The sequence below is a fragment of the Miniopterus schreibersii genome (genome assembly GCF_964146895.1).
Source record: "Miniopterus schreibersii genome assembly, chromosome: 20".
In the NCBI taxonomy this organism is placed as follows: Eukaryota; Metazoa; Chordata; class Mammalia; order Chiroptera; family Miniopteridae; genus Miniopterus; species Miniopterus schreibersii.
In genome coordinates, this window is record NC_138122.1 from 27,282,596 (window position 1) to 27,306,302 (window position 23,707).

The 23,707-nt window shown below is 56.7% G+C and overlaps 1 protein-coding gene across 1 annotated transcript in view; it reads right to left on the reverse strand.

Moving 5' to 3' along the window:
- Nucleotides 1–21,690, reverse strand: part of TMEM132D (transmembrane protein 132D) — a gene marked incomplete at both ends in the record, with an annotated part of 85,525 nt that extends 63,835 nt beyond the window's left edge. Inside the window, one exon of the mRNA XM_081122785.1 lies at nt 21,612–21,690. Coding sequence (XP_080978911.1) covers nt 21,612–21,690 — 79 coding nt within the window. The remainder of the gene's footprint in view (nt 1–21,611) is intronic.
- Nucleotides 21,691–23,707: the final 2,017 nt, after the last annotated feature.

Here is a 23,707-nt window from a genome sequence, read left to right on the forward strand (position 1 = left end):
GCGTCTTTGGGATCTGAAATCAGAATCTTTTCCCCTAAACTTAATCCAATTGATGAAACAGGCGTTGCTGGGCTTTCACAGGCCTTTCCAATGTCCTCTAAATCACAGGGATTCCGGTAAGAACGTTTCAGGCCGAGCCCTGGACTTACACAAATCAGGGAGCACATTTATTCAAACAACTTCAAATCATTCAAAATGTTCCCTTTTTCTTGGAAAAAATCCCAAAAAAGCCCATAAGAGCAGACTGACGCGTTAATTGAAAAAAGGCAGACGCACGCCTCTCGGGTCACGCGGCGTCCGGCAAGTGCGGGACGGCACAGTTAGAGCCATCAGTTTCAACGGCGGACGTTAAGGGGGCACGTTTCCTGCGCGTTTTCTGTTCCACGAGGCACGTTTGTCCCCGCGGGGACTATTTATGAGCCTCGTGGGAGCACGGCGCCCCGCTAACTGTGCTGGGAGAGTGTTTTAACTCTTGCTTGGTTTCCCCCCCTAAGTCTTTTTATTCTTCTTTAACCCTCACCTGAGGGTATTTTTTCCATGGCTTTTCAGAGAGAGTGGAAGGGAGAGAGAGAAACAGCGATGTGAGGGACACGCCGGTCGGCAGCCTCCCACACTCACCCCACCAACGCCGGGGTCGAGCCTGCACCCCAGGTCCGTGCCCTGGGCTGGAACCGAGCCCGGGACCCTTCCGTCCAGGGGGCACCGCTCTAGCCACTGAGCCACGCCGGCCAGGGCAGGGCCTGGGTGTTTCTAACAGAATTAGGAGTCGTTTCAGGGCCTGGAGGAGCCGGTGGGACCCCGCAGGGGCCACACGCACGGCTCACACCCTGCAGACTGCGTGGGTCCGGGACCTGCCAGGACCAGCGGCACCGGTGCCAGCCGCAGCCAGGCCTCGCCGAGCGTGCCTGGGGAGGGAGGAGACGTGGGTGCCCACAAGCGCGCAGGATTTCTGGCTGCGCCCTGAGCAGAGGAGCGAGGGACACAGGGCTCCTTTCATCACTGTGGGCAGAAAGGCCGGGAAGACTCGGGGTTTGTTAGAGCCCGAGGCGGGGACACAGGCGGCCTTTCTGTGGCCTGGGGAGAGTGGACACAAACGTCCTCTGGGCCGATTAAGCCCCTTCCTGCGGGCTCATCCGGATGGAAGAGCCGAGCAAAATAAGCCGGGCGTCGCCGTGGGCTTCGTCCCATGTCCCCCGGGGAAGGCCGCGCTGTCCCGTCCCAGGGGCTACGGCACCGACGGCAGGCAGGTCGCGGTGGCGAGTGAGACACCTTCGGGCTCGGCGTCCCCGAGGGCACCACCTGCACACCCGCCCGCCAGGGACGGACAGACGGACCAGCGCGGGCTCCCGGAGGGAAAGGGCAGGTCGGCCCCACGCGCCCACTCGTGTCCCTAAGGTATTCCCGTGGCTGCCACGTTTCCGCCGCCATCAGCGTTTCTGGGACAGAACCGGAGGCCAATTAACAAAGGGAGGGAAAGTAGCCACGTCCGTGGGAGGGACACGGGTGGTAAAAGCGAGAAGCGAGGGCAGGAGAAACTCGGGAAAAGTGACCGGCGTCAAGCTCCCAGAGGCCTGAGCCTGTCGCGCTCTGTGCAAAGTGGTCCCTGGGGACCCCCCCACCCCCACCCTGTCCTCTCGCCACATACCAGCCACCAGGGGCAGCGACCGCTCCATAAAAACACACAATTATGGTTAAAAATAGATCTACACCCCAAATATACAGGATGTCCCCCAAAACGTATACACACTGCAACAGCCGGCAGCTCAATTCTGAAAATGAAACGTATTTTAATAAACAGCGTCTTTCTAATTATTCAGAGTGTGCGTATACTTTTTTGGGGCACCCTCCATGCATGTACACGAATAGAGAGAGACACAGATACGTATGTGCACGCGTGTGTATGGACACGCACACGTAGTCTGGATACTGAGCACTCCCTGGACCCTCCCTCCACAATGAGAAAAAATTCCCCTCGGTCTCGGTGAGAAACCAAGATCCAAGATCGGCAACTAATGAGCCTTAAAACTGAGCCGTGATGAATTCTGTGTTGTGCTGGTGATTTGCATGGAACCGGCCCAGGGAGCCTGGGAAAGGGGCGGAGGGTTAACCCTCTGGTTCCGCAGAAGCCAAGACCTGGGCAAGTCAGGCCCCTGGGCAGGTGGCTCGCGGTGCCGGTCGTCCCACAGACTGGCTTCCATCCCGGGAGCCCTGAGACCCCGGCCGGGGGGAATGGACGCCCCCCTGGGCTCCCCGGCCGTGAGCTCGAGCCTCCTTCTGCTGCTGAGCCTCCTGCTGCTGCGAGGGGGGTCCTTCCAGACGGGCAGCTCGGCCCTCTCAGGGACACCGGCGTCCCACCAGGCCCGTGCGGCTCAGATGGCCGAGCATCGGACTTATGACCCAGGAGGTCAGGGTTTGAACCCGGGTCAGGGCCCCTTCCCCGGGTTGTGGGCTCGATCCCCAGTCGGGGGCCTGCAGGAGGCAGCCGATCCAGGCCCCTCTCATCATTGGTGTTTCTCTCTCTCTCTCCCTCTCCCTTCCTCTCTCTCTAAAAAAATCAATAAATATTTTTTAGAAAAGGAAGCGGGTCCTTCTCATCTCCCTCCCTCGGCCCTGTTAGCGACGGGGGAGGCCTAGCTCTGGGCTGGCCCATCGCCGGCGTCGGCCACACACAATAACTCTCGTGGCCGGGATCCGAGTGACGGGACAGTAACTGCCCCGCAGGGTGGCGCTGGGGCACCGGGAGGGCGGGGAGGCGGCTGCCGGCGCCGATAGATGGTGCGAGATGCCTGCAGTTAGAGCTGCTAACGTGAGCGATGGCGACAACGATTTCTAAATTCGCAGAAATAGTTGGGCCTAATGATTCCTAAACACGGGCAAGTTGGCAGCTTTTATTAATTCTGTTTACGTCTGGGGAAGCGAAGGTGGACCCTCCTGAACGTCCAACGTGCCCCCGGAAGGTGTCCTAGGACCTTCCCTCGCCCTGCGACAGGCCCTTCGGAGCCTCGGCGAGGAGGGTGAGATGGGCCCACGGAACCTTCGCCGGGATTTCCTGCTCCGGAGGCCCCCACCTGGCCAGGGCTCGGCTCCCCGTGGGCATTTTGCGTGTCATTAGCATATCCTTTTGCATATCGTTTGTATATTGCTCGCGTATCATTTGCATACAGGGATCTTCACCGCGGTGAAACAATATGGTTATTAATGGCCCGGCTCTTGACTCTGGCGAGCGTAAGCCCTGCTTGCCCGCGTCTGTCTTCGGGGCTCACTTTATTTCACTCGGAATAAATTATCATACGTTTATCATTAGTTAGCAAGCTATTAACATTAATGTAAACAAATATGCAGCGCTTTCTTCGAGAAGATTACATTTTTAATCGCTGGGTGAGAGGAGCCGGCGGCTCACACACATTTTCTGTTTTAATGGGTGGGCCCCCCGGTTTCCACACTCGGGTGGGACCCTCGGGTCCAGGCGCCCAGCCTCTGCGGCCGGGGAGGTGCTGCGCTGAGGTGATGGGGGGCCGGGGGCGCGTCAGGGGTTCCCTTTTCTCCTCCAGGGACACGCAGGTGCCTCCTCAGACACCTCTGTCCGCGGCTGCCGGGGCCTTGCTTTCATTCGCTGCTTAAGGACGTCACCGGCTAGGGCAGGAATGTGGTAAAATTCAATTTAGTGAACTGTCCGAGCAAGAAGCCAGGGACAGGCGCTCCCTCGGGGGGACCAGCCACTCGCAGCCAGAAGGGACCCAGGCTCCTGTGGGCCCGGCCTCATGCCCGGCAAAGCTGAGTAGTATCAGCGTTGGGCCAAGTCCCCTCCTTCCGTGTGTGAGAACCAGGCCGAGGACTTAACCAGCACTGATGTCGCTGTTTATAAACTGTCCAGAGACCCAGAGTTCCTCATGGCCACTGACCTCCAAGGACAAAAGGACATGAACATTGGGCCAAGAAAGACCAGACTCTACTATTTATTATGATTTTTTTTAATCCCCACCTGAGGATTTTTTTCCCCCATTGGAAGGGAAGGAGGGAGGGAAAGAGAAACATCGGTTGGTTGCCTCCCACAGGTGCCCGGACCCAGGTGGGGCTGGAATCTGCAAACGGGTACATGTCCTTGACCGGGAATCGAACCCGAGACCCTTCGGGGGATCAGGCCGAAGCTCTAACCATTGAGCCACGCCGGCCAGGGCAGGAACAAAGCTTTTGACGAAACCGTTTGTCATTCACTGCCCCCCCCCATATATGCCTTTGAGCCCACAAAGCTCAGGCCGCCTGCACCTGCCAGGAGCAAAAGGCACAGCGGCCGGGCAACCCCGTCGTCGACGGATCCAGAAAACCGTTTGCCAGGCCCATTTGCGGACAACGGCTGCTACGGGATAGACCACGACGGAGCCTCGGAGCCTCGTGTTAATCAGCTCGCTGCCCGGAAAAACGCTTGTTAACGTCTCCTCGCTGCTGATCAAAGAGGGATTCCAGCCTCTGTTTCAATTTTCTCTCCAATTTAACGATGATAAAAGGTCCTGGATTAATAGCCCCGAGGTCCTTCTTAGTTATTTATTTATGAAGCAGGTGTCGGGGGCTCGGGGAAGCTTGAAATTCCGTGATGACAGCCGTTGCCTGGAGCTTCGCCCTCTGTGTAGTTGCCCCTTCCCATGGGTCATAATTCACGGGGCCCCGGGGCCAGGCGGGTGGGCGCAGGGTCTCCATGGAGACGCACCCCGGACAGCACGCGGCTGTGCTTGAACATGGGCGGGGCCCTTCCTCGATCTCTCCCGATATCTTTCCTCCTTCCTAAAAAACCATGGGATCCCGATTTAAAAGGAGCACAGGGCCACCTAGAATAAGAGCTGCCTCCCCTGGTAGCCGGGCGCGGCCTCTGCCAGTGTGTCCCACGGGACCTTCCAGTTGTGTTCTCAAAAAGCAAGTGCCCGTCTGTAGTCCGCAGTCCTTCCTGCTGGCTGGACGTTGGACGCGATGTCTGGAGCTGATGCAGCCACCGTGTGTCGTGAGAACCGTGAGGGCCTCAGTGGGAAAACATGGGAGGAGCCAGGCTCCCTCCTGGTCCCGGAGGCACAATTCCCGCCCTGGGATGCTTCGCTCTGGGCGGTGTTGACGTGAGAGAGAAACAAACTTATTTTGCTGAAGTCACTGTGCGTGTGCATGTGTGTGCATGTGTGTGCGCGTGTGTGCGTGTGTGTGTGTGCGTGTGCGTGTAACCGTCATTGCTGTCTTTGTACTTTGTACCCACACACCCAGGCCTGTTGTCGGCTGCAGCAGTGAGAAGCTGCCCCGTGACAGTGGGTAAGTCCAGGTGGAATGGACAGGGACGTGCTAGAAGCCCCTCCCCGACCCCAAATAAAAAAATTTTTAAAAACATGTACAAAAGCTTAAGCTCCCCGGTGTTAGGAATAGAGTGACTCCCTCCGTTCTGCGCCGTGTCCCCAAATACACAGAAATAAAGCCGCACCTGGCCCTGGCTGGCGTGGCTCAACGGTTAGGGCATCGACCCACATACTGAGGGGCCACGGGTTCGATTCCCGGTCAAGGGCACGTACCTGGGTCGCAGGTTCGATCCCCGGCCCTGGTTGGGGCACCCGCGGGAGGCAACTCATCGATGTGTTTCTCTCACGACGTTTCTCTCTCTCCCTCGCTCTAAAAAGCACTGGAAAAAATACCCTCAGGTGCGGAGTAACAGACACACACGCAGCCACATCTAAGTCGGGGTCCACGCCACTATTTTTAACAGCCGCTCCTTCAAAACTTTCATTTGGCGTAAAATTCTCAGGTTCTCTCCAGTCATCCCAGTGCACCGGCCGCTTGCAAACAATTTTCAAAAGCGTCTTCAGAGCCATGCGTGACGGTCCCCAGCGGGGTGACTGAGTCATATTAGCTCGGCCCGATGGCGCCCGGCCCGCCCGTGCGTCTTCCAGGAGCAACAGGCAGCTGGAAATCACTGCCCACGAGGTCTCCAGGTGCTTCTCGCCGGCGCCTTGTCCACGGCGCTCGTTCCAGGTCCAAGCAGGTCATCGAGACGGGGACAGGCTCGGGCTCCGAGGGGCCCCCGGTTGTCTGAGCGTCGGGCTTGGGAGCCACACACTCGGGGCTGTGGGCGTGCGCGGTGCATCAGGAAAACGTGTTGGAGTTTTGGATTTTAAGGAGGACAATTTCTGAGAGTAGTTATTTTATTTTACTGTGGAAACGGAGAAAACATGTTTGTTGCTTTGTCGACTTTACAGATTCCTTTTTGTCTCACGTCGTTAAAAATTAGATATGCCTGGTAGAGTGCTTTCAGCCTGTCAGTTTTTTGGGGTTTTTTTTTTTAAAGAATTTTTATTGATTTTTAGAGAGAAAGGAAGGGAAAGGGAGAGAGAGGAACATCGATCGGCTGCCTCCTGCCCGCCTCCCACAGGGGGTCGAGCCCGAAACCCAGGCACGTGCCCCGACCGGGAATCGAACCCTGACCTCCCGGTTCATGGGGCAGCGACTCCATCGACGGAGCCACACCAGCCAGGCGGGCAAGGCCCCCCTTTCCTTCAGACGTTGGGACGGACGCTTTCCTCTCGGGAACCACGGTCAGGGAGCGGCTGCCCCGTGCCCGCAGCTCCCGTCCAGAGACTCCCCCCGCTGAGAAACCAAGGGCCAGGTCCCGGCCCGGGGGCCTGAGACGACCACCCCGCCGGACACACCGAGATGGCTGCGTGCACCGTGCACGTGTGAGCCCAGGGCCTGCCCCACCACGCGGGACACGTGCGTTTCCAGAATGAAGGGTTATTCCCACCAGCTGTTTACCAGGCAAACAAGCTGCTCACAGAGCCACAGGGCGGCCACACCGCGCTCCTTGCGGCCCAAGGACGCCTCCCAGGGCTCATGAAAATCAGAAAAGGGTCCCCCCCAGCACCATAAAGAGGCAACGGCTGGCCCAAGACGACTCGCTGGCTGCCTGCTGCTGGGCGCACACAGCTACCCACACGCGGCCCCGCGACCATCTAGACTCGCGACCGCAAACCGGAAGACGCGGGCAGCTGGTAACACGCGACCCCGTCGCTGTAGCTGCGACAGGCAAATTAAGGCAGCTACCAACAGCTCCGTCCCCTAATGGATTCCACATCTTGCAAAGCGCAGAAGAGCAGATAAAAGCGGGGGGGGGGGGATCTATTCTTAACCCGGAGGGGAAGGGAATTTGTTTCCAAGACGCTCGCTGGGAAACAGAAAAGGTGACTTGGCTGTTCGTTCATTGTCGATCACGGCGACGCGTGTGACCACCGACACTCGGCGTCTCCGGGGAAATGGTGCGTAATTTATTCAGCACAGATGTGCTGCCTAAATGCAGCAATTCTTCACGTTTTCACAGACACTGCCTGGCTTATCTGGGATATGTACATTTGTGGCAAATACTTTCTGATAATTGTCTCTTCTGACATCTTCCCAAAGACAATTCATCCTCAAGGATGTTACTTTTTTTTGTTGTTGTTGTTAATCCGAGGATATTTTTCCCCCACGGCTTTTTCAGAGAGAGTTGGGGGAGGAGAGAGAGGGAGAGACGTCGATGGGTCGCCTCCTGCAGGCACCCCGACCAGGGCCGGGGATGGAGCCTGCAACCGAGGTACGAGCCCTTGACCGGGAATCGAACCCAAGACCCTTCAGTGCTCAGGCTGATGCTCTAACCGCTGAGCCATGCTGGCCAGGGCAGCTGTTAATATTTTTAACCAAAAACATAAACATGGGCAATTCCTCCCCACCCCGTGTCCGTGTGGGACTCACAGGCGGCGACAGCACCTTCGTTCTCGGGTCTCTCTCACTCTTCGTGAAATACACACGAGGCGGCTGGTGCCACCTGTGAGCGAAAAAGTCTAGGAAAATTTACAGGCCGGACGCAGCGCTCCCAGACCCCCCCCCAAGGCTAATCTAATGCATCTGTCATCTGCAATTACACACCCACGGGAAGCCAAAACATCATTTCTCTCTCTCTCTCTCCAGAAAAAAAAAATAAAGCCATTGCCCAGACTTGAAATTAAACAGCTGCCCCACCAAACGAAGGTATTAACCTCGGATATATTTATGAACCAATAAACTTGGCTCGTCCGGCCCGCTCTTCGGGAGCGGCGGTGGGCGGCTCTCTCCATTACAGAAATTGCTACGCTGGATCCCTGGACTTAAAACATGGCCATAAATCAGGATTAAAAGCCACGGGCGCGGCCGGTATTAACTCAGAGATGCCAATACTGTAGCCCCTAAATCACTTCTCAGCCCAGATAAAAATACGCAAACGGGGCTGCTCCGAGGTGTCCGGGAGAGCGGGAGGCGCCTTCCGACCTCCTTCCGCAGCGGCTGGGAGGAAGGACGGCAGGCTTGGTCCGGGCCCGAGGTCAGCATCCCCTCCGCCGGCGGGCCGAGGCTGCACGTTCACACACTCGACCTGTGGGGCCCCGACTCGAACTCCAGTGGGTCCCCATCCACTCCGAAGGCCAGGAAGGAGGGTCAGGAAGGGCGGCTCCACCAACTCCACGGACACAGTCCCACAGGGCCCGGAGCGCGGGGCTGTGCCTGGCAGGGGGCTCGGGAAGCGGCCCATCTTCAGCCACCACCGGGCGTGGACCCAGCTGGGCCCTTCCCCTGGGACCTGCGAGCTTCTGACGCTCTCTGCGCCCCGGTCCCTCTCCCGACAACACTGAACAGGCGCCTCCTAGGGGGCCGCTGTGACAAGGAACCAGGACGGTCCCGAGTCCAAGGGCCCACGCGCACTAAAGGCTTCCTATCGCCCAGAGTGTTCACTAAACACTCTGATATGTCACTAAATTGAGGAATGACCATCAGCTGGGTGTGCTGTGTGGTTATAAACTGGGGGAGGCCACAGAATAATATGGGTTAAGCTCATCCAACTTTATCGCAATGCAGAGGTTCAAATTTGGAAACAGTAAATACAGAGTGTCCAAAAAAATATACACACACTTTGAATAATTATCAATTCCAATGGGTTAAATCTGAAAAGAAACATTCATTGAGCTATCAGGAAAAGTGTGTATACATTTTGAGGGGACAGCCTGTATATACGTACATGTACACATATGTAACACATTATATGTTACATAGTGCATACACACATGCATATGTAACATTATATGTTACAGTGTATACACACATATGTAACACATTATAGGTTACATAGTGTATACACACATACACGTGTAACACAGTATAGGTTACATAGTATATATGCGCTATGCACTTATATGTATATATAGTTATAATTTTTATTATTTTTTTTAACCCTCACCTGAGGATATTTTTTCCCATTGCTTGTCAGAGAGAGTGGAAGGGGGAGAGAGAGACGTTGCTGTGAGAGACACATCAATTGGTCGCCTCCTGCACGCACCCGGACAGGGGCCGAGCCTGCAGCTGAGGTCCCTGCCCTCGGCCGAAATCGAACCCAGGACCCTTCTGTCTTTGGGCCTGAGCTCTAACCACCGAGCCAAACCGGCCAGGGCTAAAGTTACCATTTTTAAAAGGCTCACTAATGAGTCCACACAGGTCCTCAGGACGCTGGGTGACACACAGCCGCCCCAGCAGAGCATCGAGTCTCCGCGGGAAGGAGAGAAGAGCCACACAGCCTGGAACCCGCGTCTAAGATGGGAAAGAGAGAAAGAAACCGCCTGGGCCGGAGCTTCAGAGCCCCCATCAGGGGGGCTAATTAGATCGGGTGACTTTATTTCGCTCCTTCAGAGCTGAGAGATGATGAAATCCCACTTTAATCAACCTCGAGTCCCGCCGGCCTCGGCGAGAACTTTCCAGCCAGGAGGCCGCCCGTCTTGCCGTTTGTCCCTCCGGCCTCCTCTCCGATGACAACAAGCACCAAGTGTGGCTGCGGCCGGAACCCTCGCCCAAGCCGTGTCTCCAACCTGTGCCCCAAGTTCCCTCCTCCTGATGACGTGACGACTCAGAGGCAACGCGGAGAAGGAATGAAACGAAAGCGACCGGAGGCCAGAAGGTGAAGGGCAAAACCAAAATATTAATTACGTGCAAATGAGAAGTCCCCCAAAAGGACAGAAGCAATGACCTCAGGGCTAGTCTATGGGGTAAGCAGGTGTCCAGTCCTGTTAATAAAAATTACAATAAGCTATAAGAAAGCTAAATAATCATCATGATGATGATTATAGGGGTTTTTTCCATTGTTTAATTTGTTGCAACTTTTTATAGTTCTGGTTTCTCATTTATATTTATAATATACACTTTTATTATAAAATAATTTTTACCAAAAAACACACACACATTAAGCAAATAATCTGGTCTGAACCCGGCACCTGCCTGCTCCACACGAGCAGCGTCACATGTAACCTGTGACTTTGCCTCGTCGCTGGGCTCTGGATGCGCTCAGTTACCTCCAGCAGCTGCGAGCCCCCGGTCATTCCAGGAGGGTTTCTCCTCCTGCTTTGTATTTGACTCAAAGATTATTTCCTCCGGGTTCCTTTGAAAATTATCGCGGCAGATCCGTGGGCCCTGAAGGATCTGCCTTTACAGGAAACGGGGAGGAGCCGGGACACAGAAGAGAAGATTTTTGTTCCTTGATCTATAGACAGAACTGCCACCCGGAACGTAAATACTTGAACTTAGTCTGCAGATAAAACCGGCTTGTTGTGATAAGTGGGTCCCAGCAGCAGGAAGATTTAAAAATCAAAAAAGACTTTTTTCCCCCCAATGAGGAAAAATGTAGAAAAGCATCTTAAGAAGGCACAAGAGCCTACGTGCCCCTTAGCAAGGAACAGGGTGCCCTGGGTAGAGGTGCAGAATCGCCACCTAAAAACGAAAGGTTTTATCCCCAGTGACCCTCTCATCATTGATGTTTCTCTCTCTGAAGTCAATAAAGATATATTTTTAAAAAAATAAAAATTAAAAATAAAAATAACAGGTTTTATTTTGGGGGAAATGTGGGCAATTGAGGCCATTTTCTTGGGGTTGTCTCCTCACTTTAGTTACTTCCAGTCCTCCCACTTCTCATTTAGAGTCATGGGGACAAAATGAAAGGTCACCGCCCCCAACCCAATGCCGACAGGAGTCCCCAGCCCCCGGTGCAGCGAGAGGAGAGACCTTAACCCAGCACAGAGTTTGCAACCGGAGAGACGCGAACCTGCCAGACGCAGCGGGAGGTGGGCTTTTATAGAGCAAGTGCCTGTCCTGGTCCCTGATTGGTTCATTTTTATGCAAATGAAGGATCCTAATTGACACAGTCTGATTGGCCCAAGTTGCACTGTCCTGATTGGTTGTCACGGAGACTCTCTGATTGGTCAGGAAGGATGCAAATGAGGCTAGAGCTACGCAGCTCCAATTGGACAGGGCAGGTCTCAGCCTATTGGTTGAAGCAGGATTCCGGGGACCCCTTTATAAGGGGAGCGCAGGGCAGGCGGCCCCCCGGGTAGCGGCTTTCCCGGCAGGAGGGCGCCTGCGGGGCCTCGGTGGGAAAGAGCCGCGGGCTCTGGTCCTGAATTTCAGCGCATTAACCGCAAGGGGTGTATTCAGGGGTCAACAGCAGGGAGGGGCTGATCTTTGCCGAGGCCACCGCCTTGCCAAGCCCCATGCGTGTTGCCCCCTCTGACTCTCGCAGCACCCCTGTGGCTGCCACCTGAGGACGCCCGTCAGGCGGACAAGGGAACGGGGTCAGAGACTGTTCAGATTCAGCAGCTAAACAAGCAGAGCTGAAAGGCCCCCTTGGAGCTGAATGGCATCTGAACAAGGCCACGGCCGGCGCCCCCCGCCCTCCCCCGCGCACCCCACTGCCAGGCTCACCTAACAGGCGGGGATGTTTGCCAACGTGCCTAACAGCAGGAGAAAAATGTTCCCGCGCGTGGCAAGGCTTTTGGTGTGGTGGGAGCGCCTGGAATTCCCTTGTACGCGCAGATCTGAGTTTTGAAACGAAGATCCCCGACTGAACGCCTGGAGCTATTTCGTGTCAGGTCTGAAAGCAGCGGCGGGTCTCTCTGGGGCTCAGGTTGATTTCGGCGGCTGCCTGGTGGCTGCATCTCGGGTCAGGTGTAGAGCAGTGCGACCCCCAAGGAGCTGGCCTTGCTTTCTGATTCTGTTTTTCTTCCCCTGTGAGCGTTTGCTTCTCCGCACCTTCGGGGAGAGCCCCCCTCTCTGCCTCCCCCCTTCCCGAGTCTCCCACATCCCGCTCAGGCTGCAGCTACAGGCACCGGCGATAGAGTGGCCGAGTCCCCCAGGGGAGGCGATTTCATGGAGAGACTGACGCCGTAACTCTACCAAATAAACCCTCCACAGCACAGAGGCGAGGGTTTTTAAAGAACTCGAAAATGGCCTGAAGCAAGACGCAGGTCCAGAATATACTGGGGCTGCCTTTTTAGGGTATTTTCTGATTTCCTTAGATGGAGAGATCCTAGACATTCCATATTCCAAAAAGCGTTCCCGATAACGCACAGAACCGAGGCTTCGTGGACACTCTCAAACACAGGTTTCCATACCTCCTGGAGTCCAAGAACCACCGAGCAGATACCCCGGCAACCAGCCATCCTGCCCATGCACACCCCTCATTGCCCGGGTCACCCCAGTCACCCCAGGTTCACCCCAGGTCACCCCAGGTCACCCCGGTCACCATGCCCTACTCTGCAGCCTGCTAACTTTCCATCATCCCAGCTGCCTCTGTGGGACGTAAAGAACACAACCTACTCAGAGAAACTACGCACAGTTTGGAAATAAGGCCAAAAAACGACTGCCTGCCCTTTCCAGTCATGCTTGGACATTTGCCAAGCCCCCCAAAATGTCACAGGAGCCCCTGGGGAGAGGGAGCTTCGGAAGACTCAGCATCGATTGGGGCCCAGACTCCGTGCGCGCGGCAACCTGTGGAAGACCGATTATTTCCAAATGACGTTCATCCCGGAGAGAGGCAAGTGATTTGTCTTGTGGGAAAGGAAACCTCAGAGCACAGGGCCTAACCTCTTCTGCATTTCAGTTTATAGGAAAAAATAGGTCTTGGAGTCTCTCAAAATTACCTTGTGACCGGCTAGACCCAGCCACCCGCTCCCTCCCTAGCCACCTAAGTAACCATTTGAGCCTCGCTTACTTTGTTACACTGTGTTTTTAACCTCTTGAGACAATGTTACTTTTGAAATTTTTTAACTCTCTGGAGCGTCTTACCTTTTAGAAAACGATACTTTGACAAAGCTTCGACTGTTCAGGGGCATGAGCCTAGGCGTGCTCCACCCAGCTTCCGAAGGCTCCCGAAGCCGCAACACCCCGATGTGTTCACCCCCCCCCCCATTCCCAGCCCCAGATCAGTGGGGCCTTTCAGGTTCAGCAGCCAGTTTAGAGACATCCATCTTCGCCGGGGACATGCGGGGATCTTGATACCCAATGAGTTAATAGGAAACAGATTCTGCCTCAGGAGCCACAGGTGTTCCCGAGGGGGCTGCGCAGGTGTGACACCTGCACGCACAGGTGTCTCTGTGGCTGCTCCGCCCCTCGCTCGCAGCCCTGGCTCAGTCCTTTCCGGCCCTTCCATTTCCAGCAGGTCCAGCTAATTCACAGAGGCCGCGGAGGACCATCAGCTAGGCCTTTCCTGTCACATCCTAGCTGCCATCTTTGAACAATTCAGAAATAAATCTAATAGAGGGCTTTTCACGCCAGGGAGCTGTTTATCTGAATTCCATCAGGAGGGGACATGGGGGGTAATCAGAGAGCAGCGGGGGGGGGGGGGGGGGGGGGGGGGGGCTGCGATTCAAAAGCCCTTCACCGAGCCGTGTCCCAGCATGGCACATACCGGGGCCACTGTAAGCAAATAAAACACTGGTGGACACTGACACAGCCTAGGCCAGAGGCTGGACGCTTCGAGACTCAGCAAGATGAGCTTAGTACAAAGAAAAAAAAAAATGTCAGAGCAGGCGAGTGGCAGAGCAGACGGAAGCACGCCCTGACACGCCCGCGTCTGGACGGGAAGGAGGGTGCTGGCTGACCCGGGCCCACCTCCCGGCGATGGCGGAGATCCAGGCGGTTGTCAGCGGGCATCATGGCCATTCATCCATCCATTCATTCGGGCGACTGAGGCGCCGAGAACCGGGGAGGAGCTTGGACTCTGAACGGGAAACAGGCTGGTCGTCAGACAAATACGGGCTGTGTCCCATGAAAGCCACTGTCATTTTTAGCTCCGGCTAGAGTGTGAGTGGCAGGCTGCCGAGCCTGTCTCGGAAGCTGGGTTGAAAATGAGGTGCTTCCTTCACTGGCAATGCCAAGGGGGAGAGCCGTCCCCACTGTCATGACCTCACCGCTCCCGATTGGCCGCAGTCCGATCAGGGCAGAAACCAGGACAGTTAACACAGAACCAGACTGTTTTGCCCGAGTCACTATACAAACAACGGGAATTCGAGCTGGTCTGTCTGAGCGGCTGGAAGTTTGGGCGGCGGGACCCCGAGCACCCTGGCTCTCTCCACCCCCAGTTCCAATGGCGACACGTTGAACCGGCGTGAACTTGGCTTCTCCAGACCCCTCACCAGCGTGTCCCCGGTCACCTCCTCTACAGACAGGACGGGCGAGCAGATAAACTACGGACTCACACCCACCAGGATTAAACGAGCGTGGTTGCCGGGCCGGCGTGGCTCAGCGGTTGAGCATCGACCTATGAACCAGGAGATCGAGGTTCGACTCCCGGTCAGGGCACAGGCCCGGGACGTGGGATCAATCCCCAGCAGGGGGCGAGCAGGAGGCGGCCGATCAATGACTCTCATCACTGATGTTTCTCTCTCGCCCTCTCCCTGCCTCTCTCTGAAATCAATAAATTTAAAAAAACAAAACAGCGTTGTCCTGACTCACACGCCTTGAGGGTTGGCATGAAGACAAATGTCAGAGTGAGGACACACACGGATGTCCAGCGGGCACAGTCGGGAGACGGGCATTGCCGTCGTGGCTGCCTGGTGGCCTGGGTGCAGCGCAGAGGTGCACCCACTGAGGATGGCAGGGTGCGGGGTGCGAGGCAGGCAGACCTCATCTAGGGAGGGGACCCCCGCTGAGCAGGGCCCCTGGGAAAACCAGCCCAGCCAGAGCGCCCCCATTTCAGCAGACGCCAGAAATCCAGATTCATGTTAATTCTCCTGATTTGAAAATGTTGACAAAGCAATTAAGCAAACAACGGCATTCTATTGATCAAACCCAACATGTCCGCGGGCAGCGTTTGACCCGCCAGCTGCCACATCGTTAACTCTGGCCTGGAGATTTCCAATTTAATCAGCGTCCGTGTTCCCATCCATTCTCATTCATTATTTACAAGAGCTTGGAATGTGTTCCCGGGCTCTGTTCTCATGGAGGCCGTTAAAATGCGGACACTCCATTCGAGAGACACAGAACGCAGTCCCTGGTCGCAGGTCGCTCACTGTCTCGCTCCAGAAACCAGAGAAATAAGGGGAAACGCGAGCAGGTCGACAGAAGCGGGTCCCTCGTGTTTGCGTGAATTTTCGCTTGTTGGAAGCCAGTTTGAGGGGCAGTGGACGTCTCACGGCTCTCACCGCTCCGTTCACGAGCATCTTACTCAGGGCTCTTCCAACAGCAAGCGACACAAACCTCAGTCATATCAGCTTCAGGGGGAAAAAAGAGACTTCATTGGCTCATGTAACTGAACGGCTCTGGGGAACAGCTTCAGGCATGGCTGGATCAAGCCTCAGCTCGCCCATCAGGCGAGCCCTCTCTCTGTGTCTGTGTCGGCTTCACTGCTGCCCTCGGCGAGACAGCTCCTGGCAGCTCTGCCTCGTATCATCCTTACTGCTACGCATCCCCCCAAAAATGTGACGCTGTCTTTTCCAGGGTTTCCACCAAAAGTCACGAGTCTGCGTCGCCTTTGGATCCGGTGCTAATCTTCAACCGCATCTCTGTGGCCAGGTGGCCTCAGTCCTGGTCCGCGTGCCCACCTCTGGAAACAGCTCACTATGTGGACCGATCCAGGGGAGAGGTGGGTCCCCGAAAGGAGCGGGATGCCCTTGAGAGAGGTGGGAGAGGAGGCTGAGTGTGCAGACACAGCTTGTGTCCACCGTGATGAGAGCGGGTCCCCTGCCCGGCCCCGGAGCCAGGCGTCTCTTTATGAAGAAACAGCCTCCTCCTGACCTTGTGAGGAACAGGAAACTATTAATATCATTCCAGGGCGGAGCTGGAATGGGGACCGTCGGCTGTGGAAAGACGCAAACACACGTGGAGAACCACACGGCGGGGGGATGAGCCGAGAGCGGTTTCCGTGACCTTTCCCGAATCCCAGCCACTCCGTGGACACGCGTCGGGCCCGATCCAGCCGCCGGCGCTGACCCTGCGAGGACCTTGCCGACGGAGCGAGGGGGCGCCTTCCTCCCCCACAGCTCAGCTGAGAGACATCCTTAAATGGGAAGGACAGGCGAGGTCACGGAGCTGCTGCTCCATCTGCTTCCCAGTCAGCGGCAAATAGGCGCAGTTAACACGGCAGGCACGGGGCTGGGGGCAGCAGCCGGAGTCTGCCCGTTAGCCAAACACACACGCGCACACACACACGCACGCACACACGTGCACACACACGCACGCACACGCACGCACACACATGCACACACGCGCACACACGGCTATAACCTCGAGCCCCACCTTGCCACCTCCCCACAGAGCGTGAGGCGGCGATGACGGGCCTTTCTGGAAAGTGGGCCCCCGGGTGCCTGCAAATGGGCACAGAGGCGGCTGTTTCCCTCTGAGCGTCCCGCGTTCTCCTGGGGGCCACGCAGGGTCCCCTCCGCGTGGGAGGCCGCACGGAGTCATCTCCAACCCCAGCCCGATGCCGCAGCCTGGAGTCCGGGACCCTACGCGGCGTCCGCTCCTGTCCGCTCCGCTCTGAGAACGGAGACCCTCTGCGCCCACAGAACCTAATCGACCAGCCTGGGAACGGGGACTGGCTCCGGGAAATCCCTGCCCAGGAAGATAAGATGGTGACGTGATCGATGACCTCCCTGTCTGCGTCTGTAAATCCCTGAAAGCTGACTTATGTGAACAGGGTGTTGCTCCTCTGGGCCCAGAGCCCCCTTTGCAGAACATGGATGTCCCACTCGGATGCAACACTCACATACACAGTGACTGTGTATCCAGACGCCCAGCCCCTCCCTTGCCGGCCACGTGCGCCCCCACAGTGAAAGGCTCACCCCCGCCCCGAGTTCTTGGCATCCCTCCCTGACCTCTCTTTTCTGGGACACGACTGGGATTCTCAGCAGGGCCTTCGCCTTCCCACGGTCGGTAATAACACTCGCTCTGCCTTCGTGGTTACAGTGCCGGTCTCTGGAGATGAGCGATGTCACCTATGGCATCTCCGTGCCCGGCCCTGTTCTGTCCTGTAGGTGGGCTGAGCCCGCAGGTACCTGCCTGGCCCCCCAGGTCGGCGGGGTGAGGGTGGGGTTCAGAATCACAGCGTTAACGCTCCACACAGAGGCAGACACCTGCCTCCGGTGGCTTTGCTCCGGCTCCCAGCCTTGATTTCACATCTGAATCAGCAGAGCTCTTAAAACTCCAGGCGCCTGGGTCTGACCCCGGACTCTTCTGACTTCCTTGGTCTGCAGTATGATTTGGGCAGAGGAGGGATGGAAATCTGGACAGGTTTCTAGTGTGTAACCCAGGCTGAGAACAGTAGTCTTTCAGGACTATTGCTCCTGTAACTGCTAAGAGAAAACTTTTAAAAACTGTGTATCCATTTGCACATTTAAAAATTGACACCTGATATTTTTCATCCGCTCCAACAGTTGCTAAGGATAAAGTGTCTAGCGTATTGTAAATCTTGACATTTAAAATTAAATGGTTACATCATTCTTTTAAATGTATCCATTGGAATTATAAATAACAGGAAGGCTCGACACCCACCACCATCCATTTATAAGACCCATGAAAAGCTCCTGGTTAACAATCAGAAATGTTACAATGTTCCCTTCCCCCCGGATTTATGTTTCCAATCCCCTTCCCTCACAGGATTGTATCCTAACTCCTAACATGCTTTTTAATCTTGAAATCGATGTATCCCTCGTCCTATTATCTCTTCCCACAACAAAAATACGTGCATGTATTGAGCTTAGTAGTTTCCATTTCTTCTTGCCCTCGGATTCTCGGTAGTCAACATCTTTATGACAATCAGGATGGCCACACGATCAGAGCAACATGAATACATGACGCATTTTGTAAAGAAACTTTTTAAATAAAAAGTAAACCTCTTTTAGTAAATGAGCCTCTTCAGGAGCTATGGGGGGAGGGGGGAGGCTGTCTTGTGGAGGCATCATCTGGTTGTGCTTTGGGGGACTGTGGAGGTTTCAATACCTGGTGAAATGAGTCATAATAAGGCACTAGATGGGTGAGAGGTTCCTTTCTATTGTAAAATCAAAGGTGTGGGGGGAGGAGAGGCATCGATGTGAGAGACACATTGATTGGCTGCCCCCCTCATGCACCCTGATCCGGGCTGGGGATCAAGCCTGCAACCCAGGTACATGCCCTTGACCGGGAATTGAACCCGAGACCCTCTGGTGCACAGGCTGACTCTCTAACCACTGAACCACGCCACCCAGGGCATGACATTTCTGACACATCCTTTAGTTTCCCAGGCCCGCTTCTACATTGAAACTGTGAAAGAACCCTGATGACGGCCTTTTCCTATTGAAAGCCTCCTTCTCCACCCGAAACAATTCTGGGAAGATGACTTCGGGACAGTAAAACTGTGACATTTGGCCTAGACGCGCCCTGCAAGCTCGTGTCCTTTCCAAAGTTTAAATGTGAGGCTATCTCTAATAGCAGAACATCTTGAAAATTGTTTTTCCGTGTTGCTTTAAGGTTACATTTGTCTGAGCTGCAGGCAAAATGCAGCTCCCTGATGTGTAGTAGCTAATTAAGAAAACCCAGCCGAACACTCCAGCTATTGGAATCAGGTAGCAGAACGGGGGTGCGGGAGGGGACAGACCTCGTTCGTAAGCTTCTTTTACATGGCCCTACATCAAATTCTCTGTTTCCCCTTCTACGGTCGATGCTGCTCCCCTGAAAATGTAACATCATGGGCGCTGCTCTGCCTCCCTATCAACAGAATTCTCAGTCATTTCCCCAACATCACATTTCAAAGTACTAAACGCCTGTAAGACAGACACGCAATTGTGCGTCCGGATGCTGCCTTTAACAGCCATAATGCAAATATTTATTCACAGCAGTGATTTCTATTGTGCCTCGTTGTTACATCTAATTAAGGACTCTGTACAATTACAGTTGTGGAAAACAAAGCTTACATTACATTTAAACAAACGGCCCAAGGATGAACGGCTTCTCGGGGGTGGGGGGGGGCAGCTCTGTGCTGACAGCCGTCAACTGGGCCGGAAGAGAAAGTTCCCTCTAACTGCGAAATATTAGAGGACAAGGGACCATTTGCCTGCTGGGTTTCAAATTAGGACACCCCCCCGAGAGTGGAAGATCGCCGTTTCATTGGCCGCCCAGCTTCTGTAGGGCCCTTTTCAGCAACCGTTTTCCATATTATTTTGTAAAGAACTAAGGAAATACAGTAAAAACAATTCGCTAAAGCAGACACGTGACATTTGATGATAATCTCCATCTTTCCATCAGCACCAGACAAATCAGGCGCTTGGGGCTGTGTGAGTGCCCGTGTGCCTGCGCTTGCTCCCAGCAAACATCCTTTCCAACGGGCCCGTCCAGTTTCCCAGCACCGCTTACTGAAGAGGCTGTCTTTACTCCACTGTATGCTCTTGCTTCCTTTGTCATGGGTTAACTGAGTGTAATGGCTGCCCTTTGACCCAGTGACCCCGCTTCTGGGGGTATACCCCAAGAATCCCGAAACACCAGCCAGAAAGGATATATGCTCCCCTATGCTCACAGCAGCATTATTTACAACAGCTAAGATCTGGAAACAGCCCAAGGGCCCATCCGCAGATGAGTGGACAGAACACCTGTGGGACAGTCACACCAGGGAATACTACGCAGCTGTGAAAAAGCAGGATCTCTTACCCTTTGGGACAGCGTGGAGGGGCCTGGAGAGTATTATGCTAAGTGAGATAAGACAGTCAGAGAAAGACAAGCACCACATGATCTCATGCATATGTGGAATCTAATGAACAAAATAAACTGATGAACAAAACAGATCCAGAGACATGGAGGCATGGATCAGATTGACGGATCTCAGGTTCGATTCTGGTCAAGGGCAAGCACCTGAGTTGCAGGTTCGAGCCCCAGTCCCAGTTGGGGCATGTGTGGGAAGCAACCAATCGATGTGTTTCTTTCACATCTCCCTCCCTCCCTCCCTCCCTCCCTTTCACTCTCTCTAAAAATCAATGGAAAAAACATCCTCAGGTGAAGATTAAAAAAGTAAAAAGGAAATCAGTAACAGAACCATGCCCACCACCGAGAACACACCACGCTCCTGCCGGATTTACAAGCCATTCTGTACTTTTCTTAATAAAAACAGAGAAGCCTATTGCTGTTATAAAGCCAAGTGACAACCAATAAAAAACATGCCTGGGAGCCGAACGTGTGTCCACTGGGCTGCCGCAGCCGTGGACTTGGGTTTTTCACGTCTGCCTGGGGTAGATCGCCGACTCCATCAACCTCTCCCTCCCGTCCTGGGCAGGTGACAAATCCGGAAGCCCAGGTCCTGGGGCTCAGCTCTAACTCACAATCAGGGGACGTGAGCCCATCACCACTGGGCTCGAAAAGACAGCAGGGCAGGGTCAGCAGGGCCCCCTTCCTAAGCCACAGCAGCGCCAAACCCCGCGAGCCACCCGTCTTAGTCTAGCCTCGGATCTGAGGCGGGGGACAGGCTGGGGGGCACCACACACGGATGGAGAGCCTGCAGCCATCACGACAAGGAGCTGGGGTACTTTCCACAGCCTCCTGTGCGCAGCTCGTCATTTACGGTCCAGGAGGCAGGATCCTGAGCTTGGAGCCGGCTGGTCCAATGACAGACACGGATGCTCACAGCGGGGAAGGGGGGAGGCATCGCCCTGTCCGCGCAGCTTCACGCCAGAGCCCCGCTGTGACAACTCCGGTGACAAGTTAGGGTTGGCACCCGGCGCGGATGCCGGCGGGACGCGCGGGGCGGAAGGCCGGAGGCGGGGCGCTAACCGTGCCGCGTTCTCGCAGCCTCCGGGGCCGGGCCGCGTTCCCGCACCCGGGCCGCTGGGAGATCGTCTCCTATAGGTCAGTGGCTGGGGGAAAAGTACAATCCAATTGCAGCTGCCCCCGCCCCAGGTCATTCCAATCCCGCTCCAGGACCCCCAGCTCAGCCCTCCCACTGCCCGCCTCCCCCCTCCAGGGTCTCCAGCCGCCCCGACAGCGCTTTCGGTGGACACGGTGGACACGCCGATGTCTCCCCCTCCCCCCGGCCCTCCCGGGAGGCACCTGCAGCAAAGGGGCCGCGGACCTTGGCGCCGCACGCGCTCGTGCACACGCGCGCGCGCACACACACACGCGCGCACACGCACACGAGCACACACACACGTGCACACACACGCGCACACGAGCACACACACACGCGCTCACACACGCGCGAGCCGCACACCCACGCCCTCCGTCCCAGCCGCCCCCGGCCACGCGCGCACTCCCACGCACTCACTCCCGGCAAAGTTAGTCCCGGGGCCGGAGGAAGCGCGGGGTCCCCTCACCTTTGGAGAACAGGGCGGCCAGGCTGATGAGCACCGGGGACCAGCGGTGCCACAGGGTCCCCATCTCGGACGGACACATCCCGGAGCCCGCAGAGCAGACCCTCCGCTCCCTGGAGCCGTCCGGGCGAAGGAGACACGGTCGCCGCGCCCTGGAGGCCGGTGCGGGCTGCGCGGCCGGGAGCAGCGGCTACGGGCGCCACCAGCCGCGGGGCCTTGCGCGCCCCTCCCGCGGGTCCATGGCCGGCCGGGGGCGGCCGCCGCCGCGCGCCCCGGAGTTGCCCTCCTGAGCCCGGCGCGCGCAGGCGAACCCCCCCCTGACCCACACCCGGATATTTTTACTTTAATCCGCGGGGATTTGGTCCCTTTCAGCGGACCCGAGCGTGGACCGGCCTCCCGTTGGCCCAAAAAGGGCGGCTCCGAGAGCGCGGGGACGCGGCCGGCGGGTTAGCGCGCGCGGGCGGCGGGGCGGCGGGGCTGCGGCGCCCTAGGCACCGGCGGGGGCGGCGCGGGGGCTCCGGGCCCGGCGGCCGGGCGCGCGGGGCGGCGCGGGGCTCGCGGGCGCACGGCCCCCATCCCGCCCCGCCGCGCCCCGGGGATCGCGCGCGCCGGCGCCGCCGAAGTTTGGCGGCCGCAGCCCCCCCGGCCCGGCCCGACTGGGGGGCCGCGGGCGCGCGGGGCTCGGGGCCGGCGGCGGAGACGCGGGGCCCGGGCGCGCGGAGGACCCGCCGCTCCACCAGGGCTGCATCCGCGCGGAGACCAGCGCCACAGTGCCCCGCGCGGGTACCGGGCTTTGCCTGGAAATTGGCCTTTTTTTTAAAAAAAAAAAAAAAAAAAAAAAAGCCCCACCCTTTCGGAGTGACAGCTGGGAGCCCCAATCCGCAAAGTAAACCCCACCTCCCCTGCTCGCCCCGCACCCTCCCTCCCAACCCCCTCCCCACGCGCGCGGGTGGGAGGGGCCGCGGGGAGGCGGGTGGATACCTGGCTGCTCTGCGGGGCCAACAGGTGTCCCGACGGCCAGGTTCCCCCCTTCTCCCCGAAGCCCCAAGCTGGGGGCAAGTCCTCTGGCCTGGGGGTGTCTAAGGCTCTTGGCCTGTCAGGGGCCCCAAAGACGGCTGCGCTGGGGCCCCTCAACCTGCACTGGTCAGTCCCCAGCTCTCTGTGAGCAGCAGGGCCTCTGACCGCTGACCTCTGACCTGCCATCCTGAGGGTCCGGCTGGCCCCACACCCCATCCTGGACGGACACAGAGTCCGTGATCCTGGAAGATTCCACCTGGATGCCCAGTGGCCCGTGTGGCTCCGTTAAGCGCCCAGGAGGCCTCGAGAAGATAAAAGACAAGGGGGAATGCCCCCTACACCTGCCCGAACCCCTCATTCAGACACCCCGGGAACCAGGATCACAGAGCAGCCCCCCGTGATTTTAGCCCAAGGACTGGGCCCCGCTAGAGGCTTTGAATTAAGCAGATCAGACATCAGAGCCGGCGAAAGCCTTCAGCACATTTAAAGAATATTGTCGCCCCGGCCGGCGGCTCAGTGGCTAGAGCTCCGGCCTGAGCCCCGGAGCGTCACGGGTTCGATTCGGGCCAGGGGCATGTGCCTGGGCCGCAGGTTCAATTCCCATCCGCAGCCCGGGCTGCTGAGGGAGGCGACCGGCTGAGGGGTGTGTCTGTGTGTCTCTCCCCTCGGTGTCGCTCTGTCTCTCCCCGGCCCCTCCACGCTTTCTAAAAATCAATGGAAAATATAACCTCACTCCTAGGGCGAGTTAAAAGAAGAAGATGATTGTCAGCCGACAGCAACCGCACCAAGTGAGGCGACTGGCTCGGGAGGGGGAGCCGGGCATTACCGCCGAGGGAGAGGCGCCCTCCCATTCCCCGTGCCCGCGGCTGCAAAAGCACACGGAGCTCCCGGAGTTTCGGGAGAGATCAGAAAAGCGAGTTCCGCTCGACGGGAGCCCGAGTTTCCCGCTGAGACGCGTTTCTCCCTCATCCTAGGTTCACTTTCCTGAAGGTCCGTGTGTCTTTCTGTCTTTTATTTCTTAAACTTATGCCTGTTCTCTGTGTGTCTCCCCGAAAAGCCTCAAGGGCTCATGCAGCGAAGAA